The 26,734-nt window shown below is 36.2% G+C and overlaps 1 protein-coding gene and 1 pseudogene across 8 annotated transcripts in view; both read right to left on the reverse strand.

Annotated features, from left to right (window-relative positions):
- Positions 1 to 26,734, reverse strand: part of EVI5 (ecotropic viral integration site 5) — a 197,761-nt gene that overhangs the window by 123,193 nt on the left and 47,834 nt on the right. For all 7 annotated transcript variants that reach the window (XM_081144976.1, XM_081144979.1, XM_081144975.1 and 4 more), the window contains exon 2: positions 7,163 to 7,392. In XM_081144976.1, coding sequence (XP_081001102.1) covers positions 7,163 to 7,311 — 149 coding nt within the window. In that variant the 5' untranslated portion in view covers positions 7,312 to 7,392. The remainder of the gene's footprint in view (positions 1 to 7,162; positions 7,393 to 26,734) is intronic.
- On the reverse strand, positions 15,054 to 15,591 carry LOC308560956 (large ribosomal subunit protein uL6 pseudogene; annotated as a pseudogene). Its single transcript has one exon. The product of its transcript is annotated as a large ribosomal subunit protein uL6 pseudogene (transcript).

Genomic DNA, 26,734 nt, shown 5'->3' on the forward strand with positions numbered 1-26,734 from the left:
CTTTGACACTGTATTGAACCCTTTCTTCACATCTTTCTGGGATTGCCACATGGACTTATTTTTCAAAAGTAATAACTTTTTTATAGAATTTGTTATCTTCAAATTTCTCATATTTTAATTTTCTAAAATACTGCCATTTTTATACTTTCTGAATCAAAGAGAGTTAAGTAACATAGCCAGAGACTCATCTACATTTGAGGAAGAGAAGGAAAAATACTAAAAAGAGCATCTCCCTTGTTAAAAGTAGTAGTTGTGTTTCATATCTACATATATAACTTGCATATCTACATTACAAACCACAGAAGTGCTCAGAGAAAATGTAAGTAATTATTCTTAAATTTTTCCTTGGACTTAATACATTAGTAGGGTAATGGGGGACAGTAGGGGGAAGAAAGCAAGATCTTAGTGCTTGTCTTCCCTTTTTTTTTTTTGAGAATTTTTGAGATTTTATTTGAGTAAAACTGAAGACATATGCCGGAGAGCAAGATCTCAAATGCTCCCTGACATTTTATTTTTTACTAAAGTCAGAGAGATGTGTTTTCCCACTAGGATTGTTCTCCGAAGGCAAAAAAAGATGTCACTACATTCACCTGTTCTCTATACAAAAATCCTTCCCATGGATTCTGAGTTTCAATAATTGAGGAGGGTGGGAAGAGGAAAAAGGAGGAAGGGGGAGGGGGAGAGAAAGAGAGAGACTTTCAAATTTCAGACTCAAAAAACTACATATCTTTTGCCCGGCCGGGCCTGGCTCAGCAGTTGAACATTGACCTAGGATCCAGGAGATTTAGGTTTGATTCCCAGTCAGGGCACATGCCCAGGTTGTGGGCTCGATGCCCAGGTTGTGGGCTCAATCCCCAGCAGAGGGCATGCAGGAGGCATCCAATCAATAACGACTCTCTCATCATTGATGTTTCAACTCTCTTTCTCCCTTCCCTTCCTCTCTCTGAAATCAATAAAGATATATTTAAAAACAAAAACAACAAAAAAAAACCACGCTACATATTTTTTAGTGATTCCACACAAGAATTAAAGGTGACAACCTCCTGCTCCTTTTATTTCTTCAAAGCCTTACTTGTGAAAATCTCTTTTCTGAACATCTTTAAATAACTCTAGCAATTATTCTTTAATTAACATATATGCCAAGCACATCTGGTATTCTGGAGTAAATTGTGAACTACTTGGAAAAAAGTTCATCTATACCCATACCACACTCGCAACTATTTTTAATATAGTGCTTTGTATATTTTACTAACTACTACTGATCACAACCATAAAAAATAAATTCAACGTTGGTCACTTAAAAACTCAGCACCAAAAGTTATCTTTTTATTTTGTTTTTTTAAAATCCTCACATGAGGATATTTTTTCCACTGCTTTTTAGAGAAAGTGGAAGGGGTAAAGAGAAAGAGAGAGAGAGAGAGAGAGGGAGGGAGGGAGGGAGGGAGGGAGGGAGAGAGAAACATCAATGTGAGAGAGACACAGTGACTGGTTGCCTCCCCCACGAGCCCCAACTGGGGCTAGGGATCATCTGCAACTGAGATAGGTGCCTTTGGCCAAAATCGAATTCAGGACTCTTCAGTCTGTAGGCCGACGCTCTAACCACTGAGTCAAATTAGCTAGTAACAAAAGTTATCTTTTATGAAAAATATTTTCTACGCAAGAAGCAATTCAAAACTTACAAATCCTTTAAACCCTTTAGCACTATCTATAAGGCCCGCACTTTGCCAGTCCTGCCCTAGCTTCATATTCCACTAAGTTTAGCATGTAACATTTCCTTTTATTCTCCTTAATAGTCCTTGTCATTTTCTTTTCTCTGAGGACCTAGTTGTTCATAACTGCCTTCACACAACCTAACATTTCACTCTGCTCTTTCATAACCCTTTTCCAAATTCATCTTATCCAAAAAACTTTGCCAATCTACTTATTATATTAGAAGACTATCTCCTCCCAAAACCTCAACCAAAAGATTTTGCTCAAAATCTTTCAAATGTAATAAGCAAAGGGGCAGAAATTAAACGAACACCTCCATACACACAAAATCCTAACCCTATCACTAACAACAAGGATATCTGTTCACCACTTATATTCAAACTGTTACTGGAGTACAAATAGCATAAGATTGGAGTACAAGTTGCATAAGATAAGAAAAAGAGATAAAAGGCATCCAGATTGCAAAGGAAAAAGTAAAAGTTCTTTTACTCACAATCAACATGCTCATCTATATAGAAAAATCTAATGAAATCTAAAACAACAAAAAAAACCTACCAGAATAACATGTGAGTTTAGCAAGGCAGCAGGATACATGATTAATAAGAAAAAACAATTGTATTTCTATATTCTAGCAATGAACAATCAAAAATTAAATTTATAAAAATAATACCATGCACAAGCAATAATAAGTAATATACTGTGTTCATGGGTAGAAGATGATATTGTCAGGGATTCAATGCAATTCCAATAAAAATCTCAGCAAGTATTTTTGTAAAAATTAACAACTTGAGCCTGGCCGGGCGTGGCTCAGCAGTTGAGCGTCGAACTAGGATCCAGGCGATGGGGGTTCAATTCCTGGTCAGGGCACATGCCCGGGTTGCAGGCTCGATCAATGACTCTCTCATCATTGATGTTTCTATCTCTCTCTCTCCCTCTCCTTTCCTCTCTCTGAAATCAATAAAGATATATTTAAAAAATAAATAAAAATTAACAACTTGATGTAAAATTCATATGGGAATGCTAAGAATCAAAAATAGTCAAAATGAAAGAACAAAAATGGAGGATTAAAACTATGTAATTTCAAGACTTACTATAAAGCTCCAATAATCAAAACAGTATCATATTGGCATTCAGACAGACAAATAGATCAATGGAAGAGAATAGAGTCCTGAAATAGGCCAATCATATATGGACAGCTGTTTTTTTAAACAAAAGTGAAAAAGTGATTAAGTGGAGAAAAATGTCTTTTCAATAAATGATATGAAACAATATTCGTATTCAACAAATGAACTTTGATCTATACTTTGCTCCATATACAAAATTAACTCAAAATGGTTCATAGATCTAAATGTAAAACTATAAAACTTCTAAATATAGGAGTCAATCTGTGTAACTTTGAGTCATCAAAAGTGCAATCCATAAAAGAAAACTTTCAAATTGAACTTCATCCAATTTAAAACTTTCGCTCTTCAAAACATATTCAAAACTACAGATTGGGGGAAAAAATATTTGAAAAGCATATACATGAAAAAGGACTTGTATACAAAATATATAAAGAACTCTTGAGCCTGGCCAGGCATGGCTCAGTGCCTAAGCGTCAACCTAGGATCCAGGCGATTGGGGTTCAATTCCCGGTCAGGGCGCATGCCCAGGTTGTGGGCTTGATCGATGACTCTTTCGTCATTGATGTTTCTATCTCTCTCCCTCTCCTTTCGTCTCTCTGAAGTCAATAAAGATATGTTTTTAAAAAATTTTTTAAAAAAAAGGAACTCTTGAAACATAATAGTAAGAAAACAAACTCATTTTTTTAAACAAGCAAAATTTCAAACAGACATTTTATTAAGGAAGATATATCAGTGGCAAATAAGCACATAAAAAGATGCTCAATACCTATTACAAAATGCAAATTAAAACCACATGATACCATCCACGCCCGAATAGTCAACTAATCTTTGATAAAGGAAGCAAGAATATACAATGGGGTAAAGATAGCCTCTTCAATAAATGGTGTTGGGAAAATTGGAAAGATAAATGGGAAAAAATAGAAATTGGACCACTTTCTTACACCAAATACGAAAATAAACTCAAAATAAAGACTTAAATGTAAGACCTGAAACCATAAAACCATAATACTTTTTAATATATCTCCCCAAGCAAGGGAAATAAAAGAAAAAATAAACAAATGGGACATCAAACTAAAAACTTTTTGCACAACAAAGGAAACCATTTTTAAAAAACCAAAAAGACAACCTACTAAATGGGAGAAGATACTGCCAAATGATACATTGGATAGGAGTTAATATCAGAAATATATATGTAACTCATACAAGTTAACACCAAAAAAGCAAACAATCTGATTAACAAATGGACATGCAATTGACCGAATAGGCATTTCTCCAAAGAGGGCACACAATTGACCAACACACATATGAAAAGGTGCTCATCACTAATTATCAGGGAAATATAAATTACAACCACAATGAGATATCACCTCACACCTCTCAGAATGGCTAGCATCAATAAATCAATAAACTACAAGTATTGGTGAGGATGTGGAGAAAAGGGAACCCTGGTGTACTGTTGGTGAGATTGTGCAGCCACTATAGAAAACAGTATGGAGGTTCCTCAAAAAATTAAAAATAGAACTACTGTATCACCCAGCACTTCCACTTCTGGGTGTTTATCTGAAGAAATTCAAAACATTAATTCAAAAAGATGTATGCACTCCTGTGTTCACTGCAGCATATTTACAATAGCCAATATATGGAAGCAACCTAAATGTCCATCAATAGGCTAATAAAGATTGGTACCTATATACAATAAAATGTTACTCAGCCATTAAAAAGAATGAAATCTTACCACAGGGATGGACTTACATGTATTATGCTAAGTGAAATAAGTCAGAGAAAGACAAATACCAATATGATTTCACTTATATGTGGAATCTAAAAAACAAAGTAAACAAACACTAATAAATACAGAGAAGAAACTGATGGTCACCAAATGGAAAGGGGGTTGGGGAAATAAGTGAAAACATGGAAGGGACTAAGAAATACAAACTCCCAGTTATAAAAAGTCATGGGGATATAAAGTACAACACAGGGAACACATTCAATAATATTGTAATAGTTAGGTATGGTGTCAGATGGGTACCACTTATTGGGGTGATAACTTTGTGAGGTACATAAATGACTAATCACTATGTTGTACACCTGAAACTAATATAATATTGTAAGTCACTGTAACTGAAAAATAAATTTTAAAAAGCACAAGATATCAATACCTACTAAAATGGCTAAAATTAAAAAGACTGATAGCACCAAGTGTTGACAAGGATGTAGAGGAAATGTTTATAAACTAATGGTAGGAATGTAAAAAAGTATAGGCCCTTGGGGAAACAGGCTAACAGTAAAATGTATACCTACCATATGAATCAGCTATTCCATCACTAGGTATGTGTCCAGGAGAAATGAAAGCATATATCAATACGAATGTTTGTACAAAAATGATTTTTTTAAGATTAATTTTTTTGGCCCTGGCCAGTGTGGCACAGTGGTAAGAGCATTAGCCCTAGCACTGAAGGGTGACAAGTTCAATTCCCAGTCAAGAACATGTACCTAGGTTGCTGGTCAAGCCCAGGCCCTGGTTGGGATGAGTATGGGAGACAATCAATCGGTGTCTCTGTCTCTCTCTTCCCCATCCCTCCCTCCCACTCTCTAAAAATCAGTGGAGAAAACATCCTTGGGTGAGGATTAAACAAAACAAAAAAAGGATTTTTTTTTTTATTGAATTGATTGGGGTGACTGGTTAATAAAATTATATAGGTTTCAGGTATACAATTCTATAATATATCATCTGTATATTATATTTCGTGTTCACCATCCAAAGTCAAGTCTCCTTCCAAAACCACTTATCCCTCCTTTACCCCTCTCCTCTATCTCCCTCTACCCCCCTTTCCCTCTGGTAGTGCCCATACACCTGTTCGTGTCTATGAGTTGTTGTGTTTTGTTTTGATTAATCCCTTCACCTTTTTCATCAAGCCTCCCAACCCACCTCCCCCTCTGACAGATGTCAATCTGTTCTCTGTATCTATGAGTCTCTTTCTATTTCACTTCTTCATGTATTTTGTTCATTAGATTCCACATATAAGTGAAATCATATGGCACTTTCTTTTCTCTATTCATATATGCTACAATGTGGATTAATCTCAAAATAATTATATTGAGTGAAATAATCCATTAAAAAAGAGTATATAGTGCCTTGGCTCAGTTGGTTGGGTGTCATACTGTGCACCAAGATGTCACCGGTTCAATTCCCAGTCCGGGCTTATGCCAGGGACAAGGGCTCAATTCCCAGTAGGGGGCGTGCAGGAGGCAGCAGATCAATGTTTCCTTCTTACATACATGTTTCCCCCCCCACACTTCGTCTCTCTCTAAAAATCAATAGATTTTTTGTTTTTTTTTTAAAGAGTATATAGTGTAAGATTCCATTTCTATAAAATTCTAGAAAATGCAACCTATCTAGTTTGAAAGCAGATCAATGGCTCCCTGGGGATGTGAAAGGGGATAATGGATATGTTCATTTTCTTGATTACGGTGATAATTTCACAATATATACATATGTCAAAACTACCAAATTATATGCCTTATTAAGTGTACTTTTTTATTATGTCAATTATATATCAAAAAAACTGCTAGAAATGATCTCTGCTATCATGTTTAAAGTGAGTGGTAATATAAACCTTGACTAAACACAAAAGGATGCTCTTCTAATAATTCCTTTGTAACTGATGCCCTAAAGAGCTTTTGATAACAATATAGTGAAAGGACACAGAATCCAGAGCACACATTCCTAGCAGAGTCAACAACTATTTCATATCCATCAACAGAAAAGGATACTTTGCCTGCTGTGAACAAACTTATGAAGAGATTTCCTACTCTAAAACACAAATCAGATATCCAGCCTGCTTAAATGATTTTACAACTTAACCAAGGGCACTATTTAGCTTAAAACAAAAATGGTGGTTTTATTTGCCTTTAAAATTTTTTCTAAAATTCAGGAAGAATTTAGGGAAAATTCTATACTAAGAAAATAAATATATAGGGGGGGGGTAGAGACAGAAGAGTGTATAAAGGGTATAAATAGCAATGGAAAAAAATTAAATAAAGGGGAAAAATATATATATATATAAAACTATGTGAGCCAAAATAAAATTTTAATCCAACTTTAGTTTTAAGACCACTTCTCCAAAAAAGACTTGAATACTTTTAAGTAATTTTGATAAACGATGCACCAAAAACTAGAAAAATAGACATCCTTAATATGAGTATTTAAAACTTTGATAGTGGTGCATATATATATCTATCTATATATAGATATATAGATATATAGATATATGAATGGTTGAGTTTGCATGATAATTGGAAAGAGAAAGGCCAAGCACCTCACTCACCTATTTTGTTCCTCCAGTTTAGCCAGGAGCTCGAGGTCGTCTGGACTCAGCTGTGACGGGGAAGATGGTGAAAGGGCTGGCGTTGACAGTGTGGTAGACGAGGATGTGGTGGGTAATGAAGCAGATGGACTTGCCACCTGACTGGCCATCTGATTGACTGTATATGATACTGTGTTCTTCACCCATGAGAGAGTAGAACTCAGCTTTTCTGCAACCTTGTCTGTCGCCACCTGAGGATAAAAATAAAAGTTAACGTGTATTTTAGTTTTACAGTATTCATCACCAAGAGCTTTGATAATCCTGTTAACTTTTCCTTAGTAATCACCATCAGGATATTTTCTTTGAGGTGATAAAGGTAAAACCTGTTTTAGCAATGATTGTCCTAACATCCAGCTTTTGGAAACTGTTTCAGTTCTGCAGCATGAACAAACTAGAACAATGTTTTCCAAACTACAGGTTGAAATTCATCAGGGAGTGATAAAAATCAATTTAACAGGCAACACTAGCATTTTTTAAAAATTAAAAAGAACAGAAAACGTTAGTGTAAAGATATATTATCTTAATGAAATTTTTGTTCGTTACATACATGTATTAAAACTATGTACTTACAGCCCTGGCGAGTGTTGCTCAATGGTTAGAGCGCTCAACGAAGGGTAAGGGGGTTCGATTCCCAGTCAAGGGCAAGAACCTTGACTGCAGGTTCAATACCTGGCCCCCGGTCCGGGGGGGGTACAGGAGGCAACCACTGGGTGTCTCTCTCTCTCACATCGAGGGTTCTCTCTCTCTCTCCCCCCCATCTCCCTCCTTCCCACTCTCTCTAAAAGTCAATGGAAAAAATATCCTTGGGTGAGGATTAACAAAAAAACCAAAACAATAAAAACCTATGTACTTACATATATGGATATGCATGGGTATACTGAATGAGATATAAAATGTGTTCTTTATTGGGGTTGTAGTAAAAAGCATTTAAAGCCAAGAAAGTCAAACATGTCCATTAAGTGAGGATAGAGAAATCCTGTAACATGACTAACAAGGCAGAACAAAAAACAAACAAAACTGACATAAATAAGATGTAATGAGACCCATGATATCTGTCTTCAAACCACTGAAGAGTATTTTTACAGAAGAGGGTCTAGTTCTAAAAGAACAAAATTATGATAAACAGTTAACAGTGAGATAGATTCAAGGTAATTTTCAATTGGTCGGAATTATTCAGAAATAGAATGGAATGCCTAAAAAGATTAGATTCCCTACCAATGGCTATAATAAAGCAGCAATTATATGATTTGAATGTCAAGAGCTGAAGATGTGTTTCTGTTTTAAGTGGGCAATCAGGACTAGAAAAGCCTTTAAGATCCCCCCATCTCTAAGATTCAATGAATTATACATATGTCCAAATATATGTCATAAATCAGACCACCCTAAACAGATACATATAAAACAAATTCAGCTGAAAGATATACATAATATTCAAACAAGGCATTATCATTTCAGTAATGAAAAACAATGTGAATAACCATATTTGAATATTTATACAAAACTAAATATTCATAATGATGTGTGAATAAATGTGTAATAGATTTTTAAGGGATTGTACTTTTATAAAAACGATCATAAAAGAACTTCTTGATTGTAAGGCCTTAGACATATATAAAAGCTGAAAACTACAAAGTGCTTTTATGTGCATTGAGATCTTAAATTTTATGCAATAGGTAAATGGCTAGCACACAATAAATTATTTTCTGAATCAGCATATTCTCAGCCAACCTTGGTTATATAAAGCAATTCATATACACACAAATTAAAACAGCAACACATACACAAGTAAAAATCCTACCTAGACTATTTTGGCAGATACTGTTGTCCTCCTGGGTTTTCTCAAAGCTTTCCTCCTCACTTCAATACACACAAGACTCTCTCTATCCCTCTGCCCCCACTACCCACCACCTCAATCCAGCAGGAAAGTCAACATAGAGAAAGGATAATATGGAAGAGATTCTAAGATCATAGTTAAACAACTGAACATGAAGCTGGAACTGCTAAAACAAAGTTCTGATTACAAGTGTTGAATAGGAGCAAGAGTTTTACTAATCTATGGATACCTCTTACTTTCTTTTCATTTTCAGTAACTGTCCCCTTTTAGAACTTACTTCCCTTGGGAATGGTAGTATTATACAATGGATCAGGGGGCTCTTACTATTGAGGGGAGAACTCCCAGGAAAGATAAGCAGGATAAAGTATGAGACTCAAGGAAAGGAAACATGGGGTAAGATCACTAGCCTCCCAGGTAAAAGAAGTCCTCATGCAGCCCAGCAGCACAGTTCATCAGGACAAAAGACTAGACAGAAAACAAGGAATAATTTAACAAGCACTACCTTTATGCCAGGAAATAGTAGGAGCCATGGCAGACAACAAGAGAGCCTACTGGAATTTGTTATCCTATTGATCTTTCTCTACATAGTAACAGCTACAAATTCAATTGTGAAGATGGCACTAATTTGCATCTCAAAAGCACACTATGTTTTAAAACAGAAAGCCTACTACGTAAAATTTATAGAAAAATGCTACTTTTTACTAATGCCATTAATCTCAAATATACATACAATTTTCAAGAATTAGCACTTTAAATTTCCAGTATATAAATGTCCTTTGCTCAAAATAATTGCAGCAAAGGCAAATTTTTTTTATTAAAACAAATTTTTTAATTTGTTTTTTAATCATTAAAACAAATAAATTTATCATACCCCTTCTGCACACTGTAGTAACAGACTTCCATTTAAAGAGTTAGAATAACTAAGAGCACCATCCTGACATCCTTCCAACCTTGCTGAAATAAGATTTGGTCTATAACTATTGAAGGCTCAAAAACCCATCTTTAAACTTTAAAGTCTTAAATATAAATGGAATATTTAATTGCAGTTATATTTAATAAAGCTTAATATTCATGGTCCTAAAATTCCCACAGGATCAAATTATTTTTTTATATACATCATGTCCCATTTTTCCTTTAACTCTCCTCCAAATCTCCACTCGGCCACCTCTAAACCTCTTTCCTTCATCCTATGGTAAACCGAGGTCATGAAGACATAATAAATATGACAATGCTATTACATCATAAAGTTCCTATCTACCTCATAGAGGTGTTAACTTATTTTGAAACTTTAACATACTTTGAAAAGGTTAAAAACATTATTAAAAGGGCTTAGTAATCAGACACAAAAGGCTACATATTGTATAATTCCATTTATATAAAATGTTTAGAATAGGCAAATCCAGAGATAGAAATTCAGATTAATGTCTTCGAGGGACTGGGGAAGGAGGAATTGAGGAATGACTACTAATAGGTACAGGTTTCTTTCTGGAGTGATGAAAATGTTCTGGGATTGGATTGTGGTGATGCTGTACAACCTTGTGAATATACCAAATGCCACTTTAAAGGAGTGAATTTTATGGTATGTGAATTCTATTTCAATTTTAAAAGGACTTAGTCAATCTGAAAAGGCTACATAATATATGATTCCAACTATATGACATTCTGGAAAAGGCAAAACTACAGAGACAGCAAAAAGATCAGTGGTTATAAATAAAAACTAAAAAAAAAGATCAGTGGTTGTGACAAGGGTTGGGGAGAGAGGAAGAACAAACAGGCAGAGCACAGAGGATTTTTAGGGCAGTGAAAATACTCTATATGATACCATAATGATGAATATGTGTAAATTATACACTTGCCCAAACCCATAGAATGTAGAACACCAAGAGTGAACTGTAATGTAAACTGTGGACTTTGGGTGATTATGATGGATCAATATAGATTCATCAATTGTACCATATACCACACTGGTGGAGAATGCTAATAAATGGGAAGTGTATGTGTAGGGGCAGGGAAATCTGTACTTTCCACTCAATTTTTCTGTGAACATGAAACTTCTCTAAAGAAATAAAATCTTAATAATAAGTATATATAAAATTCAGCTTTACATATTACTGCAATACTTGAATAAGATTTCCCATGAGCCCTGGTCAGTGTGGCTCAGTAGTTGAAGCGTCGGCCTGTGCACCAAAGAGTCAAGGGTTAGATCCCTGGCCAAGGGCATGTACCTGGGTTGCAGATTCAATTCCCAGCCTGGTCAGGGCGCCTGTGGAAGGCAACCAATTGATATGTCTCTCTCACATCTATCTCTCTCTCTCTCCCCCCTCCCTCCCTCCCACTCTCTCTAAAAATTAATGGAAAAAATATATCCTCGGGCGATGATTAACAAAAAAACAAAACAAAAAAAGATTCCCCATGAGAAATAATAATGGTTCCTTTATTACTTTATATTTCATTAGAACTTACAAGGATGCTCTAAACCCCCAAAAGGACTGCTTTTGAAGATTCCAATTTTCAATCCAAACTCTAAAATACTTTAAAGCAGGTGTCACTGTTTTCCCCATTTGAAAAGTGAAGAAATGATGACACAGAGAAATTATACGTTATATAAGGTCAGAAGCTAATAAGAGTGAAACATAAACAGTCTGGTTAGAGATTCTTTTTCCTTAACCACTATCAAGAGTGAGCAAAACCAAAACCTGGCAATGGATGTGGTCACTAATAACCTCAGTGAGTCTGTTTCCCCATGAAAAAAAACCAGAAACCAGATTATAGTAGATTTAGGAACATTTGAGAGATGAAGAAGTAGGAGCTGCAAAATATTCCCATTTACCACTACGACCTTTATTTTTGAGACTTCTTGATTCAAACTGATTCCTGAAGGCAGGAGGTGCCAGAAAGTTGCTCAGGATTTTATTGTACAACAAATCTTACTTTCCTAAAATGCCTTAAAACAGATACTAATTTCATTTGATTTTATTAAAAGAGGAAAAAATTGGCACACTTCAGGTAGTAAAGACGTTAAGGTTATTTTTTTTTTTTTATCATTGTTGGGTTAGCCTGTTTTATATTATCAAGGCTGATTCAACAATTTAGCATTATATTTTTTAGGATTTTCACATCACTTAATATTAACTCACTTAATGTTCACAATTCTGTAGGACATTTTAGAGATAAGAAACACACAGGTAATATCATTCAAAAGACTTACCCCTTAACTCAAAACAGATCTAAGAGCTAAACATAAGAACTACAAACTATAAAACTCTTAGGAAAAAACACAGGGCAAAAGCTTCATGACAATGATTTGGCAATGACTCCTCAAATGACACCAAAAGCACAGACAAAAAAGAAAAAATAGATAAACTAGACTTCATCAAAATTAAAACTTTTGTTCATCAAAAGACACTAACAACAGAGTGAAAAGGCAACCCACAGAATGAAAGTATTTGCAAATCATATATCTGATATGGGATTATATCCAGAATATATAGAGAACTATAATCAACAATGACAACTCAAACAACCCAGTTAAAAAAATGGACAAAGGACTTGAACAGACATAACTCCAAAGATATACAAATGGCCAAAAAACATGATAAGCATATGAAAAAATGTTCAACATCACTAATTAGAGAAATGCAAACCAAAGCCACAATGAAATACCGCTTCACACAAATTAGGATGCAGAAGGTATTTAGGATGTAGAAGGTATTATTTAAAAACAACAAACAAAGCCCAGCTGGGTGTGGCTCAGTGGTTGAGCGTCAACCTAGGATCCAGGCGATCAGGGTTCGATTCCCGGTCAGGGCACATGCCCGCGTTGTGGGCTCAATCAATGACTCTCTCATCACTGATGTTTCTATCTCTCTCTCTCCCTCTCCTTTCTTCCCTCTGAAATCAATAAAGATATATTTTTAAAAATAAAAAAAATAAAAATAAAAACAACAAACAAAACAGAAAATAACAAGTGTTGGCATTCCATTTCCGACTATATACCTAAAAGGATTAAAAGCAGGTCTTCGAAGAGGTATTTGTACACTGTAGTTCATAGTAGAATTATTCGCAATAGCCAAATGGTGGAAGCAACTCAAGTATTCACCAAGGGAAGTGTATGTGTAGGAGCAGGGAATAGTGTATGTTATATACATACAGTAGAATATCATTAAGCCTTTAAAAGAAGGGAAATTCTGACGTATGCTACAACATGAATGAACCCTGAAGGCATTAGGTTGAGTGAAATAAAGCAATCACAAAATGACAAATATTGTATGATTCCATTTATATGAGGTGCCAGAGTAGTCAAATTCATAAAGGCAGAAAGTAGAACGCTGGTGGCGAGAGGAGTGGGAAATGGAAAGTTTAACAGGTACTCTGGGGATGGATGGTGATGATAATTGCACAAAAATGTGAATGTACTTAATGCCACTGAACTGTACACTTTAAAAATGGTAAATCTTTATATACATACTTTACCACAATTTAAAACTTACCTCTTTATTCCCTTGAACAATACGTTTGAACTACACAGGTCCACTTAAATGTGGATTTTTTTTTTCCCAATAAATATACAGTCAGTCCTCTGTATTCCCCAGGTTTTGCATCCACGAATTCAACCAACCTTGGTTTTGAACCAAGGATCAAAAACAGTATTTTCAATCCTCTGATGCAGAGAGCAGGCTGTATGCACTGTTCTATGCCATTTTATATAGGGGACTTGAGCATCCATGAATTTTGGTTCCACAGTGTCCTGGAACCCATCCCCAGTAGATACATAGGAACTATAGTTAAGTTTTGGGGGGGGGTTAATCCTCATCTGAGGATGTGTTTTCATTGATTTTTTTTTTTTTTGAGAGAGAGAAAGAGAAGCATTGATGTGAGAGAAATGTCGATCGGTTGCCTCCCATTAGTGCCTGACCAGGATCAAACCCGCAACCTAGGTATGTGCACTAACCGGAAACTGAACTTGCAACCTTTTGGTGTACAGGATGTCATTCCAACCAACTGAGCCTCCTGGACAGGGCTATCATTAAGTTTTTAAGGAGTCAAAAATTACACATATTTTCAAATGTGCAGCAGTTCAGCATCTCTAACCCCTATGTTGTTAAGGGCCAACTATATTTGTGTCCTCTCTTTTGGTCTCCATTATTTTAGGTAGAGGTCTGTAATTTTATTGGTCTTTTCAAAGACCCAGCTGTGAGTTTCACTGATTTTCTCTATCATCTTCCTGCTTTCAATTTTATTTCTTTCTACACTTTTACTATTTCTTTTCTTCTACTTGCTTAAAGGTTTATATTGTTCTTTTTCTCTAGTTCCCCAAGGTAGAAACTTAGATTACTGATTTTATATCAGTAATTTTATTTATTGATTAGACAGAGAGAGAGAGAAACATCAATTTGTTGTTCCACTTATTTTCGCATTCATTGGTTGATTCTTGTATGTGCCCTGAATGGGGATCAAACCCACAACCTTGGCATATTGGGGATGCTCTAACCAATGAACTTTCCAGCCAGTGCTTCTTCTTTTCTAATATGTACATGCAATGCTATAATTTGACCTCTAAGTACTGCTTTTACTGCTATTCATTTTCCTTTAGTTTAAAATATATTAAATTTCTCGAGACTTTTTTTGACTTGTTATTTAATATCCAAATATTTTATGATTTTCCAACTATCTTTCTGTTATTTCTAACTTAATTTCATTGTGGTCTGACAGCGCAAGGTAAGGTATGTTTTATGGCCCAGAACATAGTCTACCTTGGTAACTGCTCCATGAGAGTCTGAGAAGAATGTGTTCTGCTATTGCTGAATAAGAAATTCTATAAATGTCAATTAAATCCAGATGATTGATGGTACTGTTCAGCTATATCCTTACTGGTTTTCTAACTTCTTTTTTTTTCTTCAATGAGGTTTTTATTTCATCTTTAAAATATCACAGTAAGTGTAACAAATCATTCGGCATGTTGGTGTTTCTATAGCTGGACAACTTAGATACTCATCAGCCTGCTAAACTGTTCCTTTTTCAGAAACAGCATCCAAAAAATTTTCTGCTATCCCTGTTTTTAACTGTTGTGGCTTGCTGAATCAAAAGCAGCTGAATTTGATACAAGTTCAATGTCATTTCCTTCAAGAATCAACTCATCTTTCTGGGCTTGAGATACTGAACAAGCAATGCCTGACCTCATCGGAACTCTGCAGATGTATTTTTGCCTGAGAAATTGCTGATTTCAACAAGAGAATCATTCTCCTGAATAAGGACATTGATGGGGAAATGAGCATACACAGACCTCATCTTGTAACAAACCCAGTGTAACACCCTTGATCATATTCTGTACATGACTGTAGATAGTGCAAACTATGGCCAGTTCCTTCCTATTTCCCCACCATTTGTCAACCCAAAGCTCTTCTTTTTCTTTCCAAGGAGACTGAGTTCTACATTATGTAGTTGAAGTCCCTCCGCAGGGTGCCTCTGGGGCCCCTTCACAATAACTGTGTCACTTCAGAGTGATGTCCTCATTTTCTGGGATGTCAACAGTCTGATTATTAAGAATGGTCTTCATCCTTGCAGTAGATGCAGCAAGGAGAGGTTTTCTAATTTCTGTATCTGTAAATTGCTGAAAGGTGCTAAAGTCTCCAACTATAATGGTAAGTTGTCTATTTCTCCTTGAAGTTCTATCAGTGTTTTCCTCACCAACTGTTACAACTTCTTGGAGAACTGTCACCTTTATCATTATATAATGCCTAAACTATTGTCCTTCTCAAGTTAGCTTTGTCTCAAATTAGACAGCTTACTCCAGCTTCTTTCAATTATTCAAGAAAGTCCAAAAAGTATATAAATTCACACAACACACAGGTGGGTTTGAAGGCCATCTGGTTTCCAGTTTCTGGTTGTTTTGGGCCCAGTGGCATATCAGTAGTAGCAGTAGCAGCAGTAGTAGTAGTAGTAGTAATAGTATTAAAAGTAACATGCACTTAAATCATGTCACTACTTTTTTCACTGCTATTAAAATGGCATTTTGATTAGTATGCTAAAGTAACACCCAGAAATAAAATTGTCGAGGAAGCCTTTTGTTTAACAGAAGGCTATTTTCTTGAAATAGTAATCTTGTTTTATGATATATGATATCATTAAGTTGAAGACTTTATTGTAAACATTTATATTTTCACTAAGTGACTAAAATAAAGTAGAAACAGTTCAATAAAGATATCCAAAAGATAGTTCAATGGCATAAACAATCTGCAATTAAATTTGCATCTTAAAAAATCAGGTCACAGCTCTAAAAAGGAATAAAGTAGTGACAAATTCTGTAACATGGATTGATCCTGGAAACATTATGCTAAGTGAAAGAAGTCAGTCACAAAATACCACATACAATCATTCCACTTACATGAAATGTCCAGAATAGGCATTATCTATAAGCAAAGTTTATCAGTGATTGCTTAGGGCTGGGAAGGATGGAGGGGCAGGGAATGACAGCTAAAGGGTACAAGGTTTCGTTTTGAGGTGATAAAAATGTTCTAAAATTGATGATGATGGTTGCACATATCTGTTAATATACTAAAAGCCACTGAATTATACACTTTAAATGGGTGAATTGTATAGTATGTGAATTATATGTCAAGAAAGCTGTTTTTAAAAATTTAGGTCGGAACAAATTTCTCCATAAAATAAGAGCAGATTATACAATGCAGGCAATGCCTGACAACCTTTCTCATCTCCAATCAAGTCTCTAGTATATTCCTATCTTCATGCCTTTCTCCAACTATCTTCACTATGTGGTTCTTTAGACAGTCCCAATCAAACAGCCTCACCTTAACAAAGCAGAAATGATCTAAAAGATTCAAGGCAATACGTCAGAGAGCAGTGGTAAGCAGACTACATAGGAGGCTGTTACAGAAATCTAGGTGATTTGTAAATAATTTCGGTTCAGGCTACTATTAGAGCAACAGAGACAAATAGATGTCTACATGATAAGACTATGGTGGTAGAAACAAAATCACTTTCTCATGAAGTGGATATAGTGAATGAGGAAAAAAGAATCAAGAGTGCAATCTATCCTGACTTAAGCAATGGGTTGGTGCCATTTACTGAGACCAGAGAAACTAGTATTTTGCTGTTATTTGGCTGGAGGTCATGGAAATGAATCAAGAATTTTTCCAAATAAGAAAACAGGTTACGAAAGGCTCACACTTACTAATAAATACTATAAGTGAGACTCAAACCCAGTATTCTAAAATTAGGTATAATATCCTCTGTGGTAATATATTGTCTCTTCATAACCTATAAATAAAAATAATTTATTAGGATATAGCTAAGCACTGACTCCTGCTACATGCACCAGCAAAATCCTCAATTGAAAGGCCTTTAAAATGTCTTCTATAATTCTTTCATATTTTGAAAAATAAAAAAATTAGCTTAAAAAAACAAAAACAAAAATTAGCTTGTTAATATGCCCAGGAGTTTGAAATGAAAATCTTCTACAGAAAACATTCTCTCCTAACCCAAGACCCAGAGAACAAAAGCGAAGTAGAAGCCAAATGCCATACTTTGAAATAAGTGCCAAACTCCTACAGCCAAAGGAGCATTAGTAATTCAGAAGCTTACTATACTACTCTTTGTAAGAAACAGGGTTGTCGTCACATGCTGTCTAACAATGACTCAAAAATCTGGCTATCCAGCTTCAGAAATTTAATATTCCTTCTACATTCTTTTCCTGCCCCAAAGCCCTATCATTTTTACTAGACAAATACTACGCATAGGTGTAGGGCTAGGCATTGAGTGGGAAGGTAAAACATATGGTTCCCATCTTGTCCTGTCCTCAGGTAGCACCACTAACACTAACCAGTGTGAGGAAACACAATGTGACAACTGTCATAGAAAACTATATACAAAATAATGTGGCAACACATAAAGAGGGATAACTAATTCTGCATCCTTTGGGAGAAGTAAAAGATTCAAAAGTATTGTGAAAGAGCTGTGGTCATGCTGACAAAAGACTGTAGCTGGTCTGTTTTTCTCCCACTTCATCATTCCCATTCTCATCATTCCACTGTTGACCTTATCTGTTAATATTTCCCTTGTCCTTAAAAATACTTGATTGTGCAATAACTTCATCTTAATTCCTCCATTTATTAATCCCCTTTTATTTGTACACATTCAAGTGAGAATAGAATAACCCTCCAAAAAAAACAGGGGGAGGAGGGTTGAAGGATATAGCATTATACAAACTTTGCAATGTAGGCACTGATACTATTATTCTTTCTGGCCACTCATCATCTGAATCCCTCTTAGTGTTTTGGGACTTGCCATCTAATAAATGTGAAAAATATCAGGTACTCACTTTCCTGGTCTCCCTTAATAACTCACAAACAAGGGGTGAATAATATAAAGCCAAGGCTTCCATATCTATTCATCTCTCTCTCTCATCTACTACCCTCAAATCTAGTAGCTTAATATGTCAAATATTTATTACCTCTCAGTTTCTGGAAGTCAGGGATTAGGTTTCACTTTAACTGGGTGATTCTGGCTCAGAATCTTTAATAAAATTACGGACAAGATTTTGGCCAGTGTTACTGTCATATGAAAGTTTAACTGGGGCTGGAAGATCTACTTCAAGATGGCTCTTTCACATGATATTGGCATAAGGCTTCAGTCTTTACAAAGGACCTTTCGATAAGACTGCTGAGTATCCTCACAAACTGACAGCTGGCTTTCCACAGAACAAGTGAACAAAACAGAAGATGCAATACCTTATATTACCTAGTATTTTAAGTCACACTCTTTGATTTCTGCAATATCCTACTGGTTGCACAACTCAGCCCTATTCCACGCAGGAGGGAAACTAAAGAGTGTAAATATCAGGAGGTGGGGGCCACTGGGAACTATGTTGGAAGCTAACTACCTTATGTAACATATTATGGCTGTATGTTATATTGTTTATGAATGTATACGCATTCATAAGTGTAATAATGTTATGTTTATATGGGAAGGGGGGCACTATGAGTACCAGTACATTTATAATGGGTGATAGGAACACAGGCATTTATTATATTTTTTTTTTTTTACCTTTTGAGTCTAAAATATTTCACTTATAAAAAACTGATACTTTGCATAAAGTAAATGAGTATTTTCAAATTAATTACTATAGCTGTTTTGAAGGCCTATTTGGAAGTACTACAGACATTTTACATGTGCATAGGCTGACTCAGGAATCTGTCCAAAAGAATTATTTACCCCAATAGGCATGAATATATATACTAAAATTAATTACAGGATTACTTATAAGAAAAATTGGTGATAACCACAATTCCCATCAATAAAACTATGAGCAAATAAATTATGACACCATACAACAGAATGCAATGAAGCCATTAAAATAAATGTATTCATTCATCTACTAATGGGCACTTGGGCTGCTTCCAAATCTTGGCTATTGTAAATAATGCTGCAACAAACATAGGGGTGCATATTCTTTCAAATTAGTGTTTTGAGTTTCTCTGGATACATTCTCGGACCTGGAATTTGCTGGGTAATAAGGCAGTTCCATTTTTAATTTTTTTTATCCTCACCTGAGGATATGTGTATTGATTTTACAGACAGAGAAAGGGAGCAACAGAGAGACAGAGAGAAACATCGATCGGTTGTCTCCCTGTATACGCTTCAAAAGGGGATCGAACCCACAACCTAGGTATGTGCTCTGACTGGGAATTGAACTTGCAACCTTTTTTTTTGGTATATGAGATGACACTTCAACCAACTGAGCAACCCAGCAAGGCCCATTTTAATTTTTTGAAGTAACTCCATACTGCTTTCCAGTGGCTGCACCAACCTGCATTCCTACCAACAGTGGTACATTTACACAATGGAATATTACTCAGTAGTAAAAAAAAAGGAACTTGTACCTTTTGGGACAACATGGGTAGACCCAAGGAGTATTATGCTAAGTGAAATAAGCCAGTCAGAGAAAGACAAGTACCATATGATTTCACTTATATGTGGAATCTAATGAACAAAATAAACTAAAAGTAGAGACAGACTCATGGATACAGAGAACAGACTGACAGCTGTCAGAGGGGAGGGGGGTTGGGGCTGGGTAAAATGGGTGAAGGAATTAAGCAAAGAAAAGACTAATGGACACCGACATCAGTATGGTGACTGTCAGTGTGAAGGGTGGGTGAGGGAAGGTTGAAGAGGGTAAAAGGGGGATAAATGATGATGGAAGGAGACATGACTTGGGGTGGTAAACACACAATACAATATACAGATGATGAAATATAGAACTGTACACCTGAAACCTATGTAACTGTATTAACCAATGTTACCCCAATAAATTCAATTAAAAAGTAAATAACTTATATATGCTGTATGTCAATAGTATCTCAATAAAGCTGGAAAAATAAAAAGAATGTAATTCCCCAATACAATAAAAGTTATTAGTGTAGAATAGGATGTGCAGTACATTTTCATTTTTAAAAAATATATTTTTATTGATTTTTAGGAAGAGGGAGAAAGAGAAACATCAATGTGAGAGAGTAACATCAATCGGCTGCCTCCTGCACGCCCCCTACCGGTGATCCAGCCAGCAACCCTGGCATGTCCTCTGGAAATCGAACTAGCAACCTTTTGGTGGACAGGATGACGCCCAATCAACTGAGCCACACCAGCCAGCACTATTTTCATTTTTTGACAGGCTATATATCAAACTATTCAAGTACCTCAAGATACTGATAATTTAGCCAGGTAAATAAAGGCAGAGGGGAAAAAATTCCATTTTCTACTTTAGAGACTTCCTTACTTTAAAATGTTTAAGTATCCTCTACTTGTGTAATGTTTGTTATTGTCATGGGTTTGTGTTAAATAGACTTTATTTTTTAGAACAGTTTTAGGTTCACAGCAAAATTGAGCAGAAGTTATCAACGGTGAAAAATAATACAAACATACAACTTTCATTCTACCTGGCTCTATTAATCTAATAAACTCATTTTATCTCTGTTACAAAATTTGTCAGCAAGAAAAATAACTTAAGATGATGGTTAACTGCCTTAAAGTCTCATGAAATCTTCAGGAGATTGTTAAAAACATTCATTGTTAAAAACAAATAGTTTAACTAGAAAGAATGGGATTAAGTGTCCACATGAACTTTTCAGTAGTTACCCAAAATCCTTTGGTTACTGGAATCCTTAAGTTTGCTAAGTTAAAAGCAAACATTAAAGAAGAGTTGAGGTTAGGAAAGGACGTGGCTGTCCACTACTCTGCCAGCTTTGGGGCTAGCAGACAAGGTGGGAAAGCAGGACAATAAGTTGGAAGCCTTAGTGTGCCATTCTGCAAAGCTAGGAGGGCACAAGACTGGGCAGATTAAGGTGCAGGCACTTGTCACAAATTCTGATTAGAGCACTAAGAGGTGGAATCTCTGGGAAACTGATGAAAATAAAGAGGAGGATATTTGGTGATTGAAAATGACTGTATATGGAAAGTAAGATGTGTGTGTTCTGTAAGAGAAGATATTAGGTATGAACATGCATTTTGTTGAAGGAAAAGGAAGTAATTTGGTCCTAAAGGGGCGCTGATAGTTTCAGAATAGAAAAGAGGGAAATGGTAAAATCTGAATGTATAAAAAGGAAGTTGTAGAAAATTTATAGAAAAGGAATCTTGAAAAGGAAATTTTATGTATGATCAAGCTAAGGTTGGAATGGATTTCTTTAAGTTCTTTCTTTTAATATCAAAAGTACACTGATACAGAATTAGAATTTGGTGTTCTCTCTCTGGTAAAAGGACAAAGTTTTCCTGTACCATTGGTACGCTCTTAATAAGAGACTGTAAAGGGAAAGCAAAGATTTTGTTTTAATCATGTGATTTCTTCTTCCTTTATTTTCAATATCTTTGGTATTTGGGGATAGAAAATATTTATGTTCAACCTTCTCAGTCCTTAGCAAGCTCTGGAAACCTATCTGACTGTTAGATTTACCATCACTCACTACTACTTTTTTCCGACAACAATGATCCCATCGTATTCCCTATAACAAACTTTTCATCTGTACCTAAGCTTACTGTTGAAAACAGAAGACCTGCCATAAATGTGATCTCCTAAGTTCAACTATTCTCTAGAACCAGTTCAACTTCACTTTTTCCTTATACCCCCAATCTATGCTGGCAGGCTACACGGAGACAAATGTTGTACCTCTAGAGCCTATAACCAAAAAAATCAAAGCTTAAGCAATAGACAAATATATATACCTGCCTTTTGAATATAACACCCTTTTCTGATACTAAATCCTGAGTTTTCCTACAAACTATTTATAATAACAAGACAGAACCTCGATATCATACAGCCTTTTGCCAGACTCACAGAAATCATGCACTCTATCTTTTTGGTATTTCTACTCTTCTAACTACCAAACCTTTTCCCAGGAACCCTGGATCAGACCACACACTGATAATTGGTTCAATGTTATCACAAGGCTACCCAGTAACAGCTCTTTTAGTTTCTAGAATCTATCCAGACTTTTACGTGCATCCTCTGGATATATTTTTGTTTGTGGCTATAACACCCCACCCCCGGGCCTATAAATGCTTAGACTCTTGGAGGATGCGTGGACAATGCATCCTAAGACAAACAGCCACTCCCTTTACCATACTAAAGCTAATGCCAGACACTCCTACACAGACAAAAAAGAAGTAGCCCTTTCTCCCTTTGTCTAATAGAAGATTATCCAGATTAAGACTCCTCTGAATCTGAAAATAATAGCTTCAGATACTCAAAGGATGTAACCTCCCAGCTAGTTATTCTGGCAATCAACATAATTGCCTTATTAGGATTTGGAGTACTTGGTTTAGCATATTGACAGAGGACTATGAAGTTATGCTGCACAACTTTTAACAGTTAACAGAACTGCTCTACCCACCACATGGGCTATTAGAGTTCAGCAAAAATCTTTGGATTCCTTAGCCTGTGTAGTACTTGATAAGTGTATTGCTCTTGTCTATTTACCTGTAGCACAAGTGGCATCTGTGCTATAGCCAAAATCTCCTGCTATACCTAGATAAATATCTCTTCCCTGGTATTATTAGAAACAACCAAACATCTTAACCTCACAAAGTCCCTTAAAGGGCACTCAAAAGTCACCACTGGCACCCCTAACTGGTTGAAAATTAAATTCTCCAACATTTTTCAACTGGCTACCAGCCATACTCGGGGACATTTTTAAGATCTGGTTTACAAACTTATAATTATCATTGTTCTGATGTGTTCAATATTTCTCATTGTCAAATTATTGATATGCTATATAACCAAATATCCTGACTCCACTGTCAAAACACAGATAATGGTTGTTCAAAGACTAGAGGTGATTAATCAAGCTTTCCCCCTTGAAAAGTAATTAATTCACTTTGACTGAGGTCCTGGTTGAAGACAATTACGGGTGAAGACCATGCCTGAGACTCACTTGCTTGGGGTCTCTTTGTTGCTCAAATGTGGCCACTTCCCCTGTGACTTCTACACCAATGACTTCTCAACTGCCTCACTTGGGACATGAGCAAATATTCCTAACGGTGCTATACCAAAATGGTTGATTATCAATGCTTTCTAAATAAAGATCTTGATCAAAATGGGGAAATGTGAACAGGATCACCCAGATGAAGTCTGAACTTTTGGACTTCCTGCTTGCTGTAGAAGCACAACCTGAAATTTTGAGTCTCTTTCCATGCCGATGCTTGCCTTAGAGACTCACCACCCAGGCCTGCCAATCCTTTTTGAACTAGTCATCACATCATGTTAGACACCCAATAGCAAAAGCTTCTTTTGTTACTAATTGTGGCTTTTGCCTATAAAATCTCTGACTCTGTCTTTCCTGGAGCACATTTCATGTCTTCCCTGAATCTGTATCTCCCAGATTCGAATCCTTTAAGACCCCCAAATAAACTTTGGTTTTACTTTGTAGCTTTAGTTCTTCCTTATTTGACACTGCAAACTGTATTGTTTTTATTTGCTGGATATGATGTACTCAGTAAAAGGAACTGCTGTAAATAGACCTTTAATAATGTGGTGGGAAGGTGTGGGGGTAAGGGAAGCATTTTATAGACCTACGAGTCCACCTTCCTCTTTTACTGAGCTTGTATCTCTGAATTGTGAACGTCACATATATTTCTCAGTCCTTCCCCACCCCCACCCCCAACTCTAACCTCACTCCCTTCTGTGGGACAGGATGACAAGAGTGGGCTAGGATTGGTTATTTTCCTTCCCCAGGTCAGTTAGGTTCTGATAAAACCTATTATCAGAGCTGGTCAGGCCCTAGTTAAATAGTTTCTCCTAAGGGCAGGCCTTGTTAAGAACAGAATGTTCTGGAATATTTCAAAATAGTTCCTTTTCCCTTCTCCCAGAAGGAAATGTGAAGGGATTTTTCTCCAATATTCACTATGAGACCTGGTCGAATTCCCAGAGTTCCAATTCACAGAAGTGTTGGGGCCTCCAGTGACTGAGTCCCCCTGGAGGTTTCTTTCTCAGACTTGTCCACACTGAGCCTCCAGCAATTCTTAAGTTACAGTTCAGGTTCCCCCCTCCTAGCACTGGTTCCCACAGAGGTTTCAACTTTTGAGTTTCTCTTATGATTCTCCATATCTCTCTTCAATTTTGGGGGCAGTGGATTGTTCTGTGACCTCACTTCTCTGATGAAGTTAAGAAAAATGGTTGATTTTTCAGTTTATTCAGCTTTTTACTTGTTGTTAGGACAGGGTGGCAATTCCCATGGCGGACTGGAAACTGGAAGTTTTAACTGTTTTAAAAAGATGGTTAGAAAGACAATAAGGCAGACCACAAGGAGAATGTTAATTTTCACTAAAAAGTGAAAAAACCAAGCGCGCGCACACACACACACACACACTTTCTCATTAGAACAAAGATAGAAGCAAAGAAGAGAACAGAAGAAAATACATCAGTTTGGCTGGCCTGGCTCAGTGGCTGAGTATCAACCCACGATCTTGGAGATAGCAGTTCGATTCCCAGTCAGGGCACTTGCCCAGGCTGTGGGCTGGATCCCCGGTAGGGGGCTTGCAGGAGGCAGCCGATCAATGATTCTCATCATTGATGCTTCTCTCACTCTCTCCCTCTCCTTTCCTCTCTCTGAAATGGGGGGAGAGGAGGAAGGAGGAAAAGGAAGGATTAGGAAGGAGGAAGGAGGAGGGAGGAGGGAGGAGGGAGGAGAAAGGAGGGAGGGGGAGGAGGAAGGGGGAGGAAGGGGGAGAAAAGGAGGGAGGGGGAGAAAAAGGGAGGGGGGAGGAGGAGGAGGAGAAAATACATCAAAATTAAAGTCAAGGTTGTGAGAGTAGTGAACTGGGGATGGTTTTGTCTTTCTAATCATCTCCAATTTGGTTACATAAAATGTACATAATTAAGGAATGAGATAACTATACCCCCAAAAGGTGAAAGATGATCAAGAAGGGGAAAAGGGTAAGAGAAAGAAAAGAATACCAGATAGTTGGCCCAAGAAGAAAAATATATTCTGATTTGATTTTGCTTTTAAGAGAATTCTCATTTATGGATTTTTTCCATTATAAGTGACCCATATTTATGGCAAAAAAAATAAAAGAAAATGAAGAAAAATTAATTATCCATAAACTCACCAATCAGTGTTAGTCTTTTTCTCAAAAATGATGGGGCATAAATGAGGGAAACATGAATGAAGCATGAACAAGAAGTCTCGGCCTTACTTAGAAGTAAAACTGTGAACGAGCCACAGCCCTTAAGAGTTCCAAACAGACTCTGTTTCCTAATTGTGGTAAAATATACATATTAAATGTAAATTTTGCCTTTGTAACCAAATTAACTACATTCACAATGTTGTACAACCATTGCAACTATTTCCAAAATTTCCATTACCCAAAGCAGAAACTCAGTATCCATTCTTCCTTCTCCCCAGCCTCAGGTAATCTCTAACCTACTTTCTGACTCTATGAATTTACCTATCCTAGGTATATATAAGTAGAATAATACATACAATATGTCCTTTTGTAGCTGACTTATTTCATTCAGCATGTTTTCAAGGTTCATCCATGATATAACATGTATCAGAACTTTGATCCTTCTTATGGCTGAAAAATAATCCATTATAAATATTTCTCTCATTTTTCAAGGTGCTAGAAACTCTGAGCTCATGAAAACCTTGCTATATTTAATGTGGAAGATTATATATGTTCACTCATCTGTAGGTTACCCTTTTGTACATTGATGGACATTTGGGTTCTTTCCAAACTTTTCGCTGCTGTGCATAATGCTGCTATGAACACTGGCATACAAGTGCCAAGCAGGCTTTGAATAGTTTGCTCTGCTGGAAAGCCAGCAGACAGACCATAAAGGAAAACACCAACAGAAGCTGCCAACAGTAATTACTACAACAGAACTGAATAGAATATAAGACATTAACTTTATGGTTTTAGTATTATTTATATTTGAATTTTTCCAGTTTTTCTTGAGCAAATATGTATCATTGCATAAGTGAGAGTAAATAATTTTCTGTAGAGTCCTTAGTCATGACAGGATATATATGTTCTAATCTGAAAAACGAACAATAAGGAAATAAAAGGGAGAAAGCAACACAATGCTGATGCAAGATACTAAGAGATCATTATTGAGGTCAGGATTGCAGGTGAGGAGCACTCCTGAGAAGGGAACAGAGTTTTAGTCTGAAAGCAGCTTGTTTTTCTGTTCTGAC

Source organism: Miniopterus schreibersii (genome assembly GCF_964146895.1).
Source record: "Miniopterus schreibersii genome assembly, chromosome: 8".
Lineage (NCBI taxonomy): Eukaryota > Metazoa > Chordata > Mammalia > Chiroptera > Miniopteridae > Miniopterus > Miniopterus schreibersii.